A 17,702-nucleotide genomic window follows, 5' to 3' on the forward strand; every position below is an offset into this window, starting at 1 on the left:
GACAAAGGTTGTTGCCCTTAACTTACTTTCTAGAGGGCTGACATACAATAAGCATAATAAATAAGCAAATTGTATAGTATATTTTAAAGTGATAAGTGCTGTGGAGAAAAAAAGTAAAGCAGAGTAAGGGAGATTGGGAGTGCTTAACTTTTTATCATGGAAATTTGAAACATACAAAAGCAGAGACCAGTATAAGCCCTCCTTCCTCCTGTAATGTACCTACCATCCAGCTTCAGAGTGATGCTCACATGACCAATCTTGTTTCATCTATACCCCTATCCACTTCCTGCCCACCCTCTCACTACTGGATTATTTCAAACAAAAACATATCATTTAATCTACAAATACTTCAGTATGAAGTAAAACATGAATTTTTTTAATAAAAACATAACCACAATACTATCATTTATATCCCAAACACATAAATTCTTCAAACACATAAATTATCCAAACATAATTTCTTTATATTAATGTACAAATTTCCTTTAGTATTTCATAAGTAATTCCTTTTTAACTTAATTTGTTTGAGTCCAGCCTCACTTATTCCTTTTGACTGACATGTCTCAAGTCTCATTTAATTTATAGGTCTTCCCTCTTTCTTTCCTTCCTTCCTTCCTTCCTTTTTTCCTTCTTTCCTTCAGTCATTTGTTTGTTGAAGAAACCAGGTCATTTGTCCTGTAGAATTTTTCCATAGTTTAGATTTTTCTGATTGCAATCCTATGGTGCTATTTAACATAGTCCTTTGTCCCATTTATTTCCTGTAAACTGGTAGTTAGACCTAGAGACTTGAGTGGATTCAGTTTTGATATTTCAGGCATAAATACTTTGTAGGTGGTATTGGATACTTCCATCAGGAGGCACACAATATTAGGCTGGTTTTTGTATGTCAACTTGATCAGTAACATGAAACATTCACACAAAATAGTCGTTTTCTATTTCTTTCAGTCTTTCTTCATCTATTGGAAGAATTATTCTAATGTCACCTATTTGATAACTCAAAGATACAGCTCCTACAAGAAAGGCAGCTCTATGTCCTTTGAGTAGGGAATAGTATTTAGAGACTACAACATGTGCAATGGGTGCTCATTGTTATTGAGTTGTTAATTATTTCTAGACATTTCCAGTGGACAGAACTAGGAAATAAATAATTTTTTTAAAAGGCAGCGTTTGTCATCAGTTTGTACTAACATTTCCAATTCAAATTTAGGTTCTTGGGGTTACTTAAAGTTACTTACTTAACTTTTTAATTTTATATTTGTATTTCTTGTCTCCAGTGTTAAAAACTTTGTCCCTAATAACATTAACGTAATTAGCTTTTGCTTTTGGAAACTTAGTCTAGAGCCTGCTTCTTCAACTCTTCTAATGATTTTCCGAAGTAGTTAATATAAACTTTTAAATTCCTTTATCTGTAAACCACTTGGAATGAATTCTTCTGTCTGCAACTGAATCTTGACAGTGTAAACAGTGTAAGCAGGAGGGATGGGGTTATGCATTGCTTGTAAAGTATACATGCAGTCACTCATAGTGAAACTAATTGATGCAGCTGATTCCCCAGTGGGAGAATAGTTGAAGATGTATTAAACAGAGACCTGAGTCACTTGGTCCTTTCTGTCTAGATGCAAATCCCAGTTCTCCAAAATTTGTGCTTCTGTTTTTCAGCAGCAGTCCTTCTGCCTCCTTATTCCTTTCCCCTAAATCGCACCTTAGGGAACACATTAGGTTAGGCTCAGAGCAGGTACACAGGCTCTTCTTTAACCATGGACCCTGGTCATTTCAGTGACGTCTTTGAGGGGCTTTCCCATCACGGCATCAGAGTGGGTGAATCATAAGTCCTGGGAGTGAATGCACATGGGCAAGAAGAACCGGAAAGTTGGAACTAGTTGGTCACTCTAGAGACCTCAAGGACTGCACTGAGTTGGGTCTTGGGATCAGGGACAAGTCACATTAGTAGGACACCCTTGTGACTTTCCATGATATCTTCATCTTTAGAGCTGACCTTTCCAGTTGAATCATCTTGGAGCTGTGTCTTCACCTCAGAGTAGACAACTGAGGCATTCTGGGGTGGAAAGAAGATAGAAGAAGAACTGGAAGGAGAAGGCGTATGGGGCTATAAGCAGTAGTGGGAGAGAAAACAGTCAGAAAATGAAACTCACCTGGTCCTCTAGAGATGTTCTGAAGGTATTTCCTGTGGAAGAAAAGGAAAACACTGAACTATGAGTATTTGGATCCACTCAGAACTCAGTCTTATAGCTTATTTCCCAGAATCTGGGAGTCACTGGGCCTTTTGCATTGATTGTCATGTTTTCTCCTCCCTGACCCCCAACATGTCCTACAACACGTGTGACTTTGTTTTACCATTTCTTAACCCAGCCCTCTGCATGTCCTTGTCAGGCTCCCTTGATCTATAATGTTCTCCCTCAATACCACAGAAAGGAACCTCACTCCCTTCCTTTACCAGATGTTAAGAGATAATTTCTCTCTTAGTTACAATTCTTGCCTCTCTTAACTTCCATCTTACCGACCTTGAAGTCCAACCCCTGCTTGTTCTGCAAGTTCCCACTAGACCTCTTCAAATGTATGCCCTGTGAGAAAAATTCTCTTACATTAGCATGTTCTGGTTATTGATTTTATTGCCAAAGTTTCTTAGAGATGGAGCCATAGTGAGAGAAAAGTTTAGCAGGTGTGATTTGTCACATCCTGCATATTAGAAATTAAGAATCTCAGAGAAGTTAGAATCATGAGAGCTATATATAGTAATTTTATGGAGAGATAGAGCTTGGGAAAAAAGGTACATCCTGGAACTCTCTTTTTCATTATATTTTTACCATAGACCTTTTGGGTTGACAGATCTTTTTAATGACCTGATAGAAGCTATGTACTCCCTCCCCAGAACAATAGACATATGCACGGAAATTTGCATACAATTTCAGGGGCTTCATGCAAACACTGAGGCACTGGTGAAGAAATCTTGCTACAGATCATCAACACATAAAGTGCCTAAAATAGAACTCATCCACCAACAGAGTGCTCAGCTTCAGTGGTGTTTTGACAAATATGTCAAGGACAGAGTGTGAAGAGCAGCAACTGATCAAGGTGACTCTATAAGATGTACCCAATTAACCCAATCAAATTGGTGGCAGTTCTCATTCTATCATTCAAAAGGTCCTGATTAGTGGGGATGGCTGAGAAATCAAAGTAACAGACAAAGCAGGTGTTCAGATGATGCATGTTAGTCAAATATAGCAATAGGCACTTTATGCAGCAAATATTATCGCAAAACAGAAGACTTAGTCTTTTACTGGCTTATGACCTTGTAAAAGTCCTTAACCTCATTTGTAAACCAAGTTCAGGATCAAGTTACAACTGAAATTTCTACTAGGCACAAAAATACTGGAGAGGTGCTACAGGTGGAAAAGGCAGCTTACAAAATACTTGCAAACCATATATCAGATAAGGGTTTCATATGCAAAATATATAAGGAATTCGTACGACTCAATAGCTAAAATAACAACAGTAACAATAACCCAATTTTATAATGGGCAAAGGTTCTGAATAGATGTTTCTCTAAAGAAGACGTACAAATGGCCAACAGTTATTGAAGAGGTGCTCAACATCAGTAATCACACAAATCAAAACCACAGTGAGATATCACCTCACACCTGTTAGGATAGCTATCATTAAAAAGACAAAAGATAACAAGTGTTGGCAAGGATGTGGAGAAAAAGAAATTCTGGTACACTTTTGGTGGGAGTGTAAATTGGTACTGCTACTATGGAAAACTGTATGGAGGTTTCTGAAAAATTTAAAAATAAAACTCTCATGTGATCCAGCAATCCCACTTCTGAGTACATATCCAAGGGAATTGAAATCAGGATCTTGAAGAGATCACAGCACTATTCATAATAACCAAGATACGGAAACAACTTAAATGTTTATTGATGGATGAATGCATAAAGGAAGTATGATACACACACAGACACACACAGAGACACACAGACACACACACACAACGGAATATTGTTCCACCTTAAAAAAGAAGGAAATCCTGTCTTTCGTGACAACACAGATGGACCTGGAGGACATTATTCTAAGAAAAATAAGCCAGTTACAGAAAGACAAATACTGTCTGTTCTCAAACACATAGAAGCAGAGAGTAGAATGGTGGTTCCAAGGGGCTGAGGGAAAGGAGGCTAGAGGTATTGCTCAAAAGGTACAAAGTTTGAGTTTCGAAGGATGAATAAATTCTGGAGATCTACTGTACAGCATAGTGCCTACAGCTAACTATATTCTGTTGTATACTTAAAGTTTGCTAAGAAGGTAAATCTTATGTTAAGTGTTCTTACCACACATCATCATCATCATCATTATCAAGTGTGTGGAAGGAAACTTTGGAAGATGATGCATATATCTGTGGCCTTAATGGTGGTGATGGTTTCCTTGGTGTTTGTTAATTTATCTCCAAACTCATGAGTTGTATACATTAAATGTGCATAGCTTTTTACATGACAAAGAAAATAGTGAACTACTTATAATATGCTAGAATATGGATGAATTGCAAAACATTATGTTAAGTGAAAGAATCCAGACTTAAAGACTACATTACATAAGATTCCATTTATATGAAATTATAGAAAAGCAAAACTATAGGACAGAAGGCAGATCCGTGGTTGCCAGGGGTGGAGCTGGGGGGAGATTAACTGCAAAGGAGCATGAAAGGATTTTCTGGGCTGTTGGAAATGTTCGACCTGGTGATTGTGGTGGTGGTTCTGTGAGTGGATGCATTTATTAAAATAATTTGAACTGTATGTTTAAATGTAGAGAATTATATTGTATGTCGATTATACCTCAATAAAGCTGATTAAAACAATCAATGAGTGGAATAGAAAACAGAGTGCATCACACTAAGTATTGTCTCCTAAAACTTTAGTTCAGTTATGTGTGTGTTTGTGTGTGTGAGTGTGTGCACATTCACACTGCTTAACAGTACAATTTGCATTTCTTACTGCAGATAACAATAAAAAATATTTCAACACCCTTATCAAGAGCGTTGAGAGTTCTGACTCATGACTGCTGGTGGGATCAGAAGAAAGCTGCTGGGTCAGCAAGGACCTGAAATTCCCAGGTGTCCCCAAGGACAGATGTGGTCCACGTGGGAGACAGAACAAGCAGGAGTATGGTCACTTTGGGTCCTGTTCAGTAGGGCCTCCAGGTACCAAGGGAATCCAGCAGCAGGAAGCTGGATGTGATTGACTGGAGGTGAGGCCAGTGAATGAGTCACACACAACTCCTGGAATTAGAAATGCACCAGCTGTGCCAAAGGAATTTTAGGAAGGAGGGATCCAGCAAGAAACCTCAAGAGACCACACATGTACCTTATACTGGGGAGTGCCTCCTTAACCATCTGCCATCCCAGAGGGGCAGAAGCCAGCTTCCAAAATACCAGCTGGAGTAACTCCTTTCCCACTCCTTTCTCCAGGCTAATTAGGGGAAGCCAACCAAAGAAACAGAGAAGCCAACTCTGCCTGGTCCTCCCCCTCATCCCTACCATTGCCAGCTTCCATTCTGAAATTTGCCTGAACTAGGAGAGGGGAAAGTTTTTCTTAACATCTTCAAACTAGGTGTTCTAGTTACTTAATAGAGACTATGACATAAAGTGTCCACCTACTGTCTATTGTCTAAGATAATGTTTTGTAAAGACTTTGGCTGCCAGAATTTTCATCCTGATTGCCAGAGAAGATCTCTCACAGAAGAAAGTTTAAAGAGACAGTGGGAGATAGAAGATTTTTGTAATTAAGTCATGAGTCTTGCTTGTTCAGTACACTGGTTACACAAGGTTGTTATATGGATTAACTAAACATATACATACATATGTATATTTATATATATTATAATGCATATATATCCTTATCACATAATAGGTGCTTTGCAATCATTCATTCGTTACTTAAGGGAGATCTTTGTACATACACCTTCATGATTACAGTATCTGTTAGAAGGATGTTTAGTTTTTGTTCTGATCATGAGCAAAGATATGTTATGAAGTTTTCTGTGTTTGTCTTCTCTTTTCAGAATCTAAGCATCACACTGTAGGGATTTTTATCTGCCTTGTTCACTGATTTACTCCCTTTACTTAAAGCAGTACCCATCACATAGGAGGTGCTCAGTAAATATGTGTCGAATGAATGAATATAGTTTGCAGCAAGAATCTCTCCCCAGTGACTTACCTTCTCCTTCTTCCCCAGGCTGAATAATCTGGACCTCAGAATATGCCAGGTCTCTTTCTTCGGGGTGCACTGAGAACAAAAAAAGCAACACTTTCTAAGCCTTCCCAGTCAGTGAGGTATGCTGCAGATGCTTCTTCCTAAGCAATTATTTATTGGGAATGTCTGGGTTTGGGATAGTTAGGGAGACCAGGGGCCTTTGCCAGGCCTCAAAACAAAGTATCTCTCCCTGGCTCAGGCTGGGAGCAGTTTCCTACCAGGAAATCCTTACCATTGCCATACAACTGCTGCAGCTCCACTGGGGCAGGGCACATGGGATGGAAGGACACTCCTGGGTCTAGGGTTAGGGGTCTCCTGTGAGGCACAGAAACACATGATCGTCCTTGGAACATTATAATATGCACAAGAGTGGGACAGACAGAGACAAAAAGGAATGGGGAGAAGTCAGCAGAACAAGGCCAGAAGAGTCTCTAACATCATAGGAATGATGATCTCATAGATAGAATGGTCACTCTTAGTTGGTTAAAAAAACCCAGCCTCATCATCAGGAGGAAGTGTCCTCAAAGCATTCTATCTGGACAATTCAAGAAGAAATTAGACATAATCCATGCTCCAAGTCCCTGACTATAAGACTGAGGCACTGACACAGACAGAAGAAGACCATACTTTCCAAACCAAATTTAAAAACACAAAATCTGATGAGTATATGAGCACGTGTGGGGCAAAAAGAAGATTCCTAGAAGCTGAGCTTCCTCTAGAAAGTCTAGAATTAATAGTCATTTTATACATAGTTATAGTAACACATTGCCTAACTATAGGACTATTTGCACCAGAAATATTCTGTGGCAACCTAGAAAATCTATAACCTTTGGTATCTTCCATTCAGATAAATGGATAAATTTCAAATAAGAAACTGATCTAAATACATGCAAAATCCATTATATAAACTATTAGAAGGATTCTAGGAAGCTGTGATTGTGGCCATTTCAAGGAATGTGAAAATGGGAGTATCTAGACACAGGGACACAGAAAAATCACTTGGCCTAAACTTTCAGCCCCACAGTTCTGCAAATTTTATTCTTGGGAAACCAGAAGGCTGAGGCCTCACCTGGTTGTGTCTCCCAGAGAACCATCTCCTGCAAAATAAAACGAAGGCAGATTTGTGTCAGCAGAGGGAGCTCATTCTCAAATATTTCACACACATGCACTGCCTAAGAGAGGTCATCAGAAAGTTATTTCAAACATGGGCCCAGTCCCATATTCTCATGAAAACGATGTGAAAAAGAACTGAACAAAGCATATAATTTGCTGGGGACAGGGCTACACATTTCTATGTTGAATGTGCAATTACTTGAGACTTGATTAAAGTTCAAGGCTGTGTTGATATACCTCAGGAAATACTAAGTATAGCCAAATTGTCTTTCTTGCAGAGTAGTGAGGAGCTGTAGATGGATTTCAAGGAGCATCTGTGGTCATGCTCAGAGGAACCTCAGGCTCAAGCTCGTTAAGGAGACTCATGGTCAAAGGTCCAAATCTCCCTACATTCAGCCCAGTGCAGGGCACATAGCAGGTGCTCAGAAGGATCTGGTGAGTTGAGTTGAATTGAATTAAATTAAGAGACAGGAATGAAGGATGGGTAATTATACTAGAGCTGAAAAAGTTTCTGTGCCTGTCTGTCTTCTACACCAGGTTTCCTGGCATCTGAAACTAGCCTGACCTGGGTTAAAGCAAGAAGCCTTTGGAAGCACATGGCAGATAGTACCAGGGAAAAACTCTCTCCACCAGGTAGAGGGGGAGGCAGCGGTCTGACCTGTGGAGAGCAGAGCCATTGGAGCACAAGGTGCTGGTTTCGGGCTTTGACTCTGGGAAGTCTCTGAGGAAGAAGAAGGATAAAGATTAGCCAGCTCCCATTCTCAGTCATTTCTTCAGAGGGGCTTTCAGTTTATTTTGATTGTCCACTTATAGGGGATGTAGGATGGGCTGAAGCATCTAGCTGACCAGTCTGTTTGGACCAAAGAAACCACCCAAGGAAACCATTTAAAGTTTTTGAAACTTTACATTAAAATGTTTATTTCCTCCCTACCTTTCACTTGAGGCTTAGTAAATTAGAGTAGATACCTATTAAGGAAACTGCCATTTCAAGAAAGAGTATGAGTGTGTCTGTGAGCGCTGGGGTGGGGAGGTGGAGGACGGTGGTGTGGCTGTTACTGAGGTTGGGGTGAGCTGGGGTGTCTGAGGTAGGGACAGGGCACGGACTCCAGCAAAAGGTAAGAGAGAACACAAACCTAGTTTCCTCTGGTGCCAGCAGTAAAACAGCAGGGCCACAGCCAGGAGAACACCGAATGTCCCCGCAGTGGTTCCCGCCGCAACAAGGCCTCTTCTTTTCCCTGGGGTTCCTGGAGGGGAAAAGCCTGTATGAGCCTCCGGGGGAGGGGTCTAGGACCTGGAGCCCTGGAACCTTTCCTCGGCTTGGCTGGGGTCCTGAGCCCTGGTAGAGGGAAGAATCTAAAAGATGAGGACTCATGGGGGCCTTTGAGGACTAGGCTAGGACTGGTGTGGCACAGGAAGCAGGTTTCTACTTGTGGCCAGCACAGCCCTGAGCCTGTATGTGACAGGAAGTGACTCACTGTGAAGGGGTAGAAGACAAGAGCCTGGGTGGATTGTGGCAAAGGGGAGAAAGCTAGACAGCTCCCTCCACCGACCCCCAGACATCATTTCAGAGATTAATATTTGGGGGAGAATCTACATCTGCCTCTCTATCTCTCTATCTATTCTGTACTTTGGCCTTTTGGAAATTTCCCCTAGACTTCTGGACGGATGTTATGCGACAGCGGCTTGGCAGCACCTAACTTTGGAACAGCAGCCTGCCTGAGAAAGAAAACAAATATCACCACTGATTAGGGCACTAGCTGAACCAGCAGTAACTCTGAGATTGCTCTCCATTAAAAAAATATATTGGGGGTTTCCCTGGTGGCGCAGTGGTTGAGAGTCTGCCTGCCAATGCAGGGGACACGGGTTCAAGCCCTGGTCTGGGAAGATCCCACATGCCGCAGAGCAACTAGGCCCGTGAGCCACAATTACTGAGCCTGCGCGTCTGGAGCCTGTGCTCCGCAACAAGAGAGGCCGCGACAGTGAAAGGCCTGCACACTGCGATGAAGAGTGGCCCCCACTTGCTGCAACTAGAGAAAGCCCTCGCACAGAAACGAAGACCCAACACAACCAAAAATAAATAAATAAATAAATAAAATTAAAAAAAAAAAAATATATATATTGGGTCACCACAATGAAATGCCACCAGTTTCCTTCCTCATAGAAGCCTGAGTCTTACGTGCTTTGAAGGGGAGGTGGGAAAGAAATTGATGGAAGGAATAAACTAAATTGTTGGGGAATTCTGATTTTTCCATTGGATCCATTCTCCAAGGCAAGGGTGTCCTCTCTCACCACTCCTATTCAACATAGTTCTAGAAGTCCTAACCAGAACAATCAGGCAAGAAAAAAATAATAGAAGGCCTCCAAATTGGAAAGGAAGAAGAAAAATTGTCTCTGTTTGCAGATGACATGATCTTATATAAAGAAAATCCTAAAGACTCCACAAAAAATCTGTTAGAGCTAATAAACAAATTCACTACAGTTGCAGGATACCAAATCAACATACAAAATCAGCTGTGTTTCTATCCATGTAACAATGAATTACCTAAAGCAGAAATAAAGAAAACAATCCCATTTTCAATAACATCAAAAATAATACAATACTTACTAGTAAATTTAACCAAGGAGGTGAAAGATCTGTATATTGAAAACTATAAGATATTGTTGAAAAAAATTGAAGAAGACACAAATATAGAAAGATATCCCATATTTGTGGATTGGAAGAATTAAAATTGTTAAAATGTCCGTACCATCCAAAGTCATCTACAGATCCACTGCAATCCCTATCAAGATTCCAACGGCAGTTTTTACAGAAATTAAAAAAAAAAATTGTATGGAACCACAAAAGACAACAAATAGCTAAAGCAATCCTGCAACAAAAGAACAAAGTTGGAGGCTTCACACTTCTTGATTTCAAACTATATAACAAAACTAGAGTAACCAAAACAAATTGGTGTTAGCATAAAAACAGATACATAAATTAGTGGAACAGAATCAAGAGTCCAGACATAAACCCATGCATATACCGTCAACTAATAGTGGATAAGAGAGCCAAGAATACTCAGTGGAGAAGATAATCTCTTAATAAATGGTGCTGGGGAAACTTGATATTCACATGCAAAAGAATGAAACTGGACCTCCATCTTATACCACTCACAAAAATTAACTTGAAATGTATTAAAGACTTAAATGGAAGACCTGAAACCATAAAACTCCTAGAAGAAAACATAGGGAAAAAGCTCCTTGACATTAGCCTTGGCAATGACTTTTTGGATACGATACTGTAAGCACAAGCAACAAAAGTGAAAATACACAAATAGTACTACATCAAATTAAAAAGCTTCTGCACAACAAAAGAAATAATCAGCAAAATGAAAAAGCAATCTATAGAATGAGAGAAAATACATGGAAATCATGTATCTGATAAGGGGTTAATATATAATAATATAAGGAAGTCATACAACTCCATAGCAAAAAAACCCTCAAATAATCCAATATAAAAATGGACAAAGGATTTGAATAGACATTTTTACAAAGAAGACATGCAAAAGCCAACAGGTTCATGAAAAGGTGTTCAACCTCACTAATCATTGGGGAAATGCAAATCAAAACCACAGTGAGGTAGCACCTCACACCTGTTACAATGGCTTTTTTATAAAGTTTGTTTAGAATCAGAGCGTAAGCAAAAACAGTAAAATTAAATTTCAGCATTTCAGTTTAATAAAGCAGTCTACGTTATGGTGATTCAGCAGAACATAGGAAAGCAAGAAAATGTGTCACACTTACACTAAATTAAGGACGTTGAGTTATATTACTAATGTATGCAATTTTAATTTTGTTTAACACTCTCTGCCAAAATAAACTTTATTCCCTATAACTTAAAAAAAAAAGACTAGAAATAACAAGTGTTGGTAAGGATGTGGAGAGAAGAAAACCCTTGTACACTGTTGGTCAGAATGTAAACCTGTGCAACCACGATGGAAAACAGTATGCAGGATCCTCAAAAATTTTTTAAAAATAGAACTACTATATGATCTAGCAATCCCACTTCTACGTATATATCCAAAGGAAATGGAATTACTGTCTTGAAGAGATATCTGCATCCCCATGTTTACTGCAGCATTATTTACAGTAACCAAGACATGTGCAACCTAAGTGTCCATCGATGTATGAATGGACAAAGAAAATCGGGTATATATATATATAATATTCCATCATGATGGAATGTGAATATGATGCAATATTATACAGCCATAAGAAGGAAAATTCTGCCATTTGCAACAACATGAATGAAGCTTGAGGGCATTATGCTAAGTATGACAAGTCAGACAGAGGGAAAGATCTCTGTCTCTTTGAGCTAAAAGATTGTGTCGAGGTTCAGATCTGGGCTGCCAGGTATAAACTTTGTGACCATAGGCAAATTACCAAACCTTTCTGAGTTTCACACTCCTTTTCTGTAGAATGGAGATGATAATATCTTTATTTTCTAGGATTATTACTACGATAAGCAAAAATGATATGTGTAAAACTTATTCATTCAGCAAATATTTACTGAATGCCTAATATGAGCTAATCAGTAGAATAGGCACTTGGGATAAAATATGGTCAAAATAGAGATTTACCTTTATGAGGCTACTATGGGAGGTGTGGAAAGAGACAGAAAAAGACTGCATGGCATGGCAGTTGGTGACACATGCTGTGAGGAAGAATCAAGCAAGACTTGGAGAGGGAGGGCCTTAGTGAAGAGCTGCTATGTTGTATAGGGTGGCTGGGAAGGTCTCATTGAGAAGGTGAGTAAGGTCCTGGAGGAAGTGAGGGGATGAGCATGAAGATATTGGGGAAGAGCAGTGCAAAGGCCCTGAGGTTGGAGTGTGACTGGAAGTTTTGAAGAAGAGACAGGGGGCCATGGTGGCTAGAGTGGAGAAGGTGAGGAGAGAGTGGTGGGCCATCAGGTCAGAATAGCAGGACAGCCAGATCATCAGGACCTGGTGGGACATTGAGAGGACATTGGCTCTCCCTCTGAAGGAGAAGGGAAGCCATGGGAGGATACTGAGCAGAAGAGTAACATGATCTGATTTATGATTTAGAGAGTTCCTTCTGATACTGTGTTGAGAATAGGTTGTGTGGAGCAACAGGTGAAGCAGAAAATCAGAGTGTTATTGCAGTCATCCAGGTGGCTTGGATCAGGTGGTAGCAGTGGAAGTGGTGGGAATTAGTCATATTCTGGTGATACTTTGAATGTAGAGTTATCTGGACTTGCAGGTGTATTAGAGTTGGAGGATCTAGAGAATCCGCCTGCCAATGCAGTGGACATGGGTTTGAGCCCTGGTCCAGGAAGATCCCACGTGCCACAGAGCAATCAAGCCCGTGCACCACAACTACTGAGCCTGAGCTCTAGAGCCCGCGAGCCACAACTACTGAGCCCACGCGCCACAACTACTGAAGCCCTCACACCTAGATCCCGTGCTCTGCAACAAGAGAAGCCACTGCAATGAGAAGCCCCCACACCACAACGAAGAGTAGCCCCTGCTCACCACAACTAGAGAAAGCCCGCACGCAGCAACAAAGACCCAACGCAGCCAAAATTAAAATAAATAAATTTATTTTAAAAAAATATGATGGGGATCCAGTAAAAAAAAAAAAACAAAAAACCTTAAAAGAGGTATCTGATGAATAGATATAGAAGTACCATTGGAGTGAGGCAAGCATCCAGGTGATGGGTTTGAGAGAAAATAGAAGTGAAGACAGTGAGTAGAGATAACTCTTTTAAGGGGTTTTACTGTAAAGGAAAGCGGGGAAATCTAGCTTTCCAGTAGTTCCTCCATAACAGCTAGCTTTATTGGATAGCCTGGGATGCAACTGAACCTGAGATAGAGGATGAACTGAAGCCCCATAGAAACCATTTCTTTAGTGCCAGGGGAGCTGAGTGGGAACCTGGCTTGACCTAGTATGACTCCTTGGAGACAGAGGAAGGTAAAGATATAAGCTACGACTGTGCTATCGCAAAGGAAGGCTTATCTCCTCTGTGGACATAATGGGGCTCTGTATTCGCTCTTGGTACTTGTAAGTTTCCTGACCTGCATACAAGTTGGTACTGAGACACTCTTAGACCTACAGTAATGGAGTAAAGGGATGTTTTATGTCTTTGGTCCTGTGGAGGATTACCAAAAGGAGAGTACAGTTGACGCTTAGGATGAAGGAGCTATACCCTACCCTAAAACACTGCTGATGACATAAGACTGCTCTTTGAGAGTGACACACAGTGGATCAGCGTACAGGCACACAGAATCATCCCCAAGAGATGAAATGGCCCCTGGCCAGCATTACCTCACTGTAGGACCTCTTTATAACCTGAATTATTGACATTTAATGGGAAAAAAAGTGAACGTCGCAGTGGAAAATGGCAAAATGGAAATAGAAAAATGAGAATCACAAAGATAGTGTTGGTTGTGCCCACCCCTAATTTGAGAAATCTGAGAATAAATAAGGTCAATGGGGGTTAAAACTTACTTCTCACAGAGACGTTCACCACCTTGCTCTGGATGACGCCGTAGCCGTTGTCAGCTGTGCAGTAGTAGCCCCCTGTGTGGCCCTCCCTGATAACAGGGATCTCCAGCTCTGCTCTCTGGGAACGCTGACTTTTCTGCCCCAGACTCTCCCTCGTGTCCTCTCTGTGCCAGGAGAATGTGGTGTTCCCCGTGCCTTCAGCCACAGAGCAGACAAGGACCAGTATCTCCCCTTCAAGCACTGGGTCCCCCTGGGGCTGGGTCTCCAGGAACACTCCAGACACGGGGATTCCTGTATGAACACAGACAACAGGTGAGGGCATGATGAGAGGAGGACAGGGGTGGGATGTTGGACAGGGTCACTTTTTATGAGACTTTAAGATATACTCTTCTGCAGGTGTTAGCACTGTAGCTTGTAGACTGTGGATTTGGGACCTAGAGTATCATTAAATGTAGTAACTTTTCCATCCTGATGCACAGGCTCCAGGAGAGAAAAATTGGGTCTCCCTGATAAAGCATTTGGGTTTTATGTCATGTCCTAGTTGTCAGTGTGAATTATTTTGACCTGGGATAAGTAATAACAATAGTGGCTATCGTCACACTGACCTAGACCACATCCGTTTCCAGAAGTCCTGCTTTGGTACCTAAGACAAGCTGATATTTATTGTATTTATCTTTGTGTGTATGTATGTCCTTCTCTTCTGCTTTACACATCACACTGTTGTTGTTTCTGGTTAGGGTCCAGCTCTGTGGATATGTGTCTTCTAAATAGTTTGCCCCAAGATCTGACATCCTAGAATCTGTCGATTCAGTAGCAGAGAATTTTGTTTCTTGTTTTCATTTTGTTTTGCCCGACTGTTGTATCTGCCTCCATGAATCACCTCTGTCATTTCAAGGTGCTAGAATTTCAAAGAAAGACTAAGTTTTTAGAGAAATAGAGGTGGAAACGAAATCCTGTATTTCCTTTATCATCCACCTCACTTCTCAGTCTAAGCCTGGTGCCTCTGTTAGGATGATAAAATCCATCTGTACTGGGCAGTCCCTACCCTCACTGGGCCAGAAGGAGCGGTCAGGGGAGACGCCACAGCCCGGCTCTCCAACACTCACTCTGCACGTCAATCTGAAGCGGGAGGCTGTGTTTGTGGATGCCGCTGGTCACGGCCCCACACCAGTATGATCCTGAGTCTTCTCTCCAGATGGCTGTGATCTGGAGTTCCGGGGACGCACTCCAGTTTGAGAGGATGACCCCATGGTCTCTGAAGAAGACAAAGTGAAGCCGAACATCTGGCCGCTCTAGAGGAAGCTGTGTTTTACAGCTCAGGTTTACAGAATTCCCCTCTGTAGGCTGGGAGTCTGTGACTTTCAGCTTTGGACGTGAAAATAGCTCTGATTGGAGAGAAGAGGTGAATCAAGTTCTCAGTATGAGGCAGGCTTGGATTCTCGGTTCTGGAAAACTTCAGACACCCAGCAAGACAAACTTATTGACCCCTCTATCACATTTTTCTTTCCCAGGATTATTTAAGTCAAATTGCTCCCCTTTCTCTGCCTCTTAGAGACATAGGTCTCAAATATTTCCAGAGTTTGTTATGATATCAACTTATATAGGGAATTCCCTGGAGGTCCAGTGGTTAGGACACTGTGATTTCACCGCCGAGGACCCTGGTTCGATCCTGGTCAGGGAACTAAGAAGATCTCACAAGCCGAGCGGCACAGCCAAAAAAAACAAAAACCAAAAAACACCACTTACATAGATCCCCGCGGATGTGCCCAATTTACCCTGCCCTGACATTGCTAAGCAAATTTGTATGAAATGAAGTGTTTACCTTGAATTCGAATATTTGTGAGACTTGTTCTCAATACATGCTTGTTTTCCAAGGATCCAATGCATTGGTAACAGCCACTGTTGTTTAATCTTGCTTGTGATATCAGAAGATCCAAGCTTTTATTAGAATCAGAAATAACTTTTCTATTCCAAAAGTACCTCACTGCAGTCAGTTTCTCTTTCCCCCTTTTCCGGCATCTCAGAACCAACTCGTCACCTTCAAACACAGAATGTGGGGCCTGGAGGATGAAGGATGCTGGAAACCACACACAGATAAGACATTGTCACTGACGCACTCTTTCCTCTGTGCATTCTGAATTACAGAGATTTTTTTTCTTCCCCAGGATTTAGTCTCCTGACTCAAGTTCACTCATTTCCTTCCAAATCAGTTGACCTGCTTCAGATACAATTCCTAAATAAATCCTAAACACATCTATTTAACCATTCAGGGACAGATTCAAAAATATAAGGATTCTAATGTGGAGAGGAAAAGCTGAGAGGAGGTGTGACCGAAATCTCTGATGTCATTGATTACAGAGAAGATCAACACCAACTTGCTCACCAAATAACAGAACAAGAGTCATCAAAGACGTAGTTCTTGGAGAAATACACTAGGAATTGTTACAGCGCATTGGAGTGCGCTCTGCAGAGGGCTTATGGTCACAGATACAAATTCAGGGTCAAGGGACAGTGAATGTGGTCCACTCATGAAACTGTCATGCTCTTCAGATTCTGATTAGAGGCTATTTCCATCCTTTCTCTCTGAGATGATGCAGTGAATGCCTGCTCCTGTAGACCAATGCCTGAGGAGTGATCTAAATTTTCTGAAATAGAGAAGGGACAGATCCTAAGACAGGTGAAGACCCAAGCCCTGAGGCTGGAGATTTCCCACCTCTGAATTCTTATTTTATGGAACTTTTCACTTTCTATTTTGTGCTTAGTACCTTCATGTATACATAAATTCTCCCCAAGGAGGCTGTAAAGCCCTTGAAGGCAGGACCTAAGACAGCTTCACTTTTGAATCCCCTAAAACTAAAACTTCTTTCTTTAATTGTGTGTGTAAGAATGTCTGTTGATTAATATTAGACATTTAAACTCTAATGTCAATAGTAGTTTGAAAAACACTTATAGACAGTGAGAGAGGACATGAACCTGAAAGATCAAAGTTAGAGTAGAATGAAGGGCCTCAGTTCTTGGACAATCCAGGGAGCTAAGATGTACTGCAACCACTTCCAATGTTTTAACTAATTCACCTTCTTTCTCACCTGTAGAAAAGAGCAAGCGTACAGGTCTACTCGGGAGTGAGCCTGGGGCCTGGCAACCGTACTGTCCAGAATCACGAACCTCGAGGGTGTTTCCTGGGGTTTCACTTGGATGTTGTTTCCCAGAGTACCAACGGTACCATTTTATTTTCTCTGGTGCATAGAAGTGAAATCCGTTGCAAGTCAGATTCACTCTCTCTCCGTGGAAGACAGTGGTCCACGGAGGCTGGAGGGAAATCATGGATCTGGGCACAGTAGCTGGGGAGAAGAGAAATGAGTCTGAGGTGGAGGTGTCTGCAGTCCCCACTGCAGTGGTTTGTGTGGAATGGACTGAAGCACCCAGCTTTGGAGAGTCTCTGAAAGGCCCCCTGGCGAGGCTGCTGTTTCCCCAGGTGTCAAGTTTTCCAGCTGTGTTCACCTTACCCAGGAGTGCAGCAACTGCTCTGTGATCTACGGGAACAGACTAACCTTTCGGAGGGCAACCCCAGCAGGACCTACTCACCACAGAAGATCAGTGATGGGAAGCTCGCAAACCCCCTTACCTTTTCCAACAGGCCAGGTCCTCAAGTAGATTCCTCCTGAACTCCCTCCCACCCGGGGTTCTTCATGTTACACACACCTCTCTAGGATGAGCATTTGTGTGGCGTGGCCATATGGTGGGGTGAGGGATTGTAGAGGGAGGGAGTATAGGAATTTGGGGTCAATTACACAGTTATGGAAAAGGGTCCATAGTATTTTTTTC

General features: G+C 41.5%; 1 protein-coding gene across 1 annotated transcript; it reads right to left on the minus strand.

Moving 5' to 3' along the window:
• Positions 1 to 1,939: 1,939 nt before the first annotated feature.
• On the minus strand, positions 1,940 to 17,201 carry FCRL4 (Fc receptor like 4). Its single transcript, XM_036868115.1, has 10 exons — positions 16,964 to 17,201; positions 15,700 to 15,954; positions 14,984 to 15,262; positions 13,881 to 14,168; positions 8,507 to 8,617; positions 7,330 to 7,357; positions 6,493 to 6,575; positions 6,225 to 6,293; positions 2,154 to 2,185; positions 1,940 to 2,056 (listed from the first exon to the last, which is right to left on the minus strand). Exons 1-10 carry the CDS (start codon positions 17,199 to 17,201, stop codon positions 1,940 to 1,942), a joined length of 1,500 nt encoding a protein of 499 aa, XP_036724010.1.
• Positions 17,202 to 17,702: the final 501 nt, after the last annotated feature.

This window comes from Balaenoptera musculus, chromosome 1, assembly GCF_009873245.2.
Source record: "Balaenoptera musculus isolate JJ_BM4_2016_0621 chromosome 1, mBalMus1.pri.v3, whole genome shotgun sequence".
In the NCBI taxonomy this organism is placed as follows: Eukaryota; Metazoa; Chordata; class Mammalia; order Artiodactyla; family Balaenopteridae; genus Balaenoptera; species Balaenoptera musculus.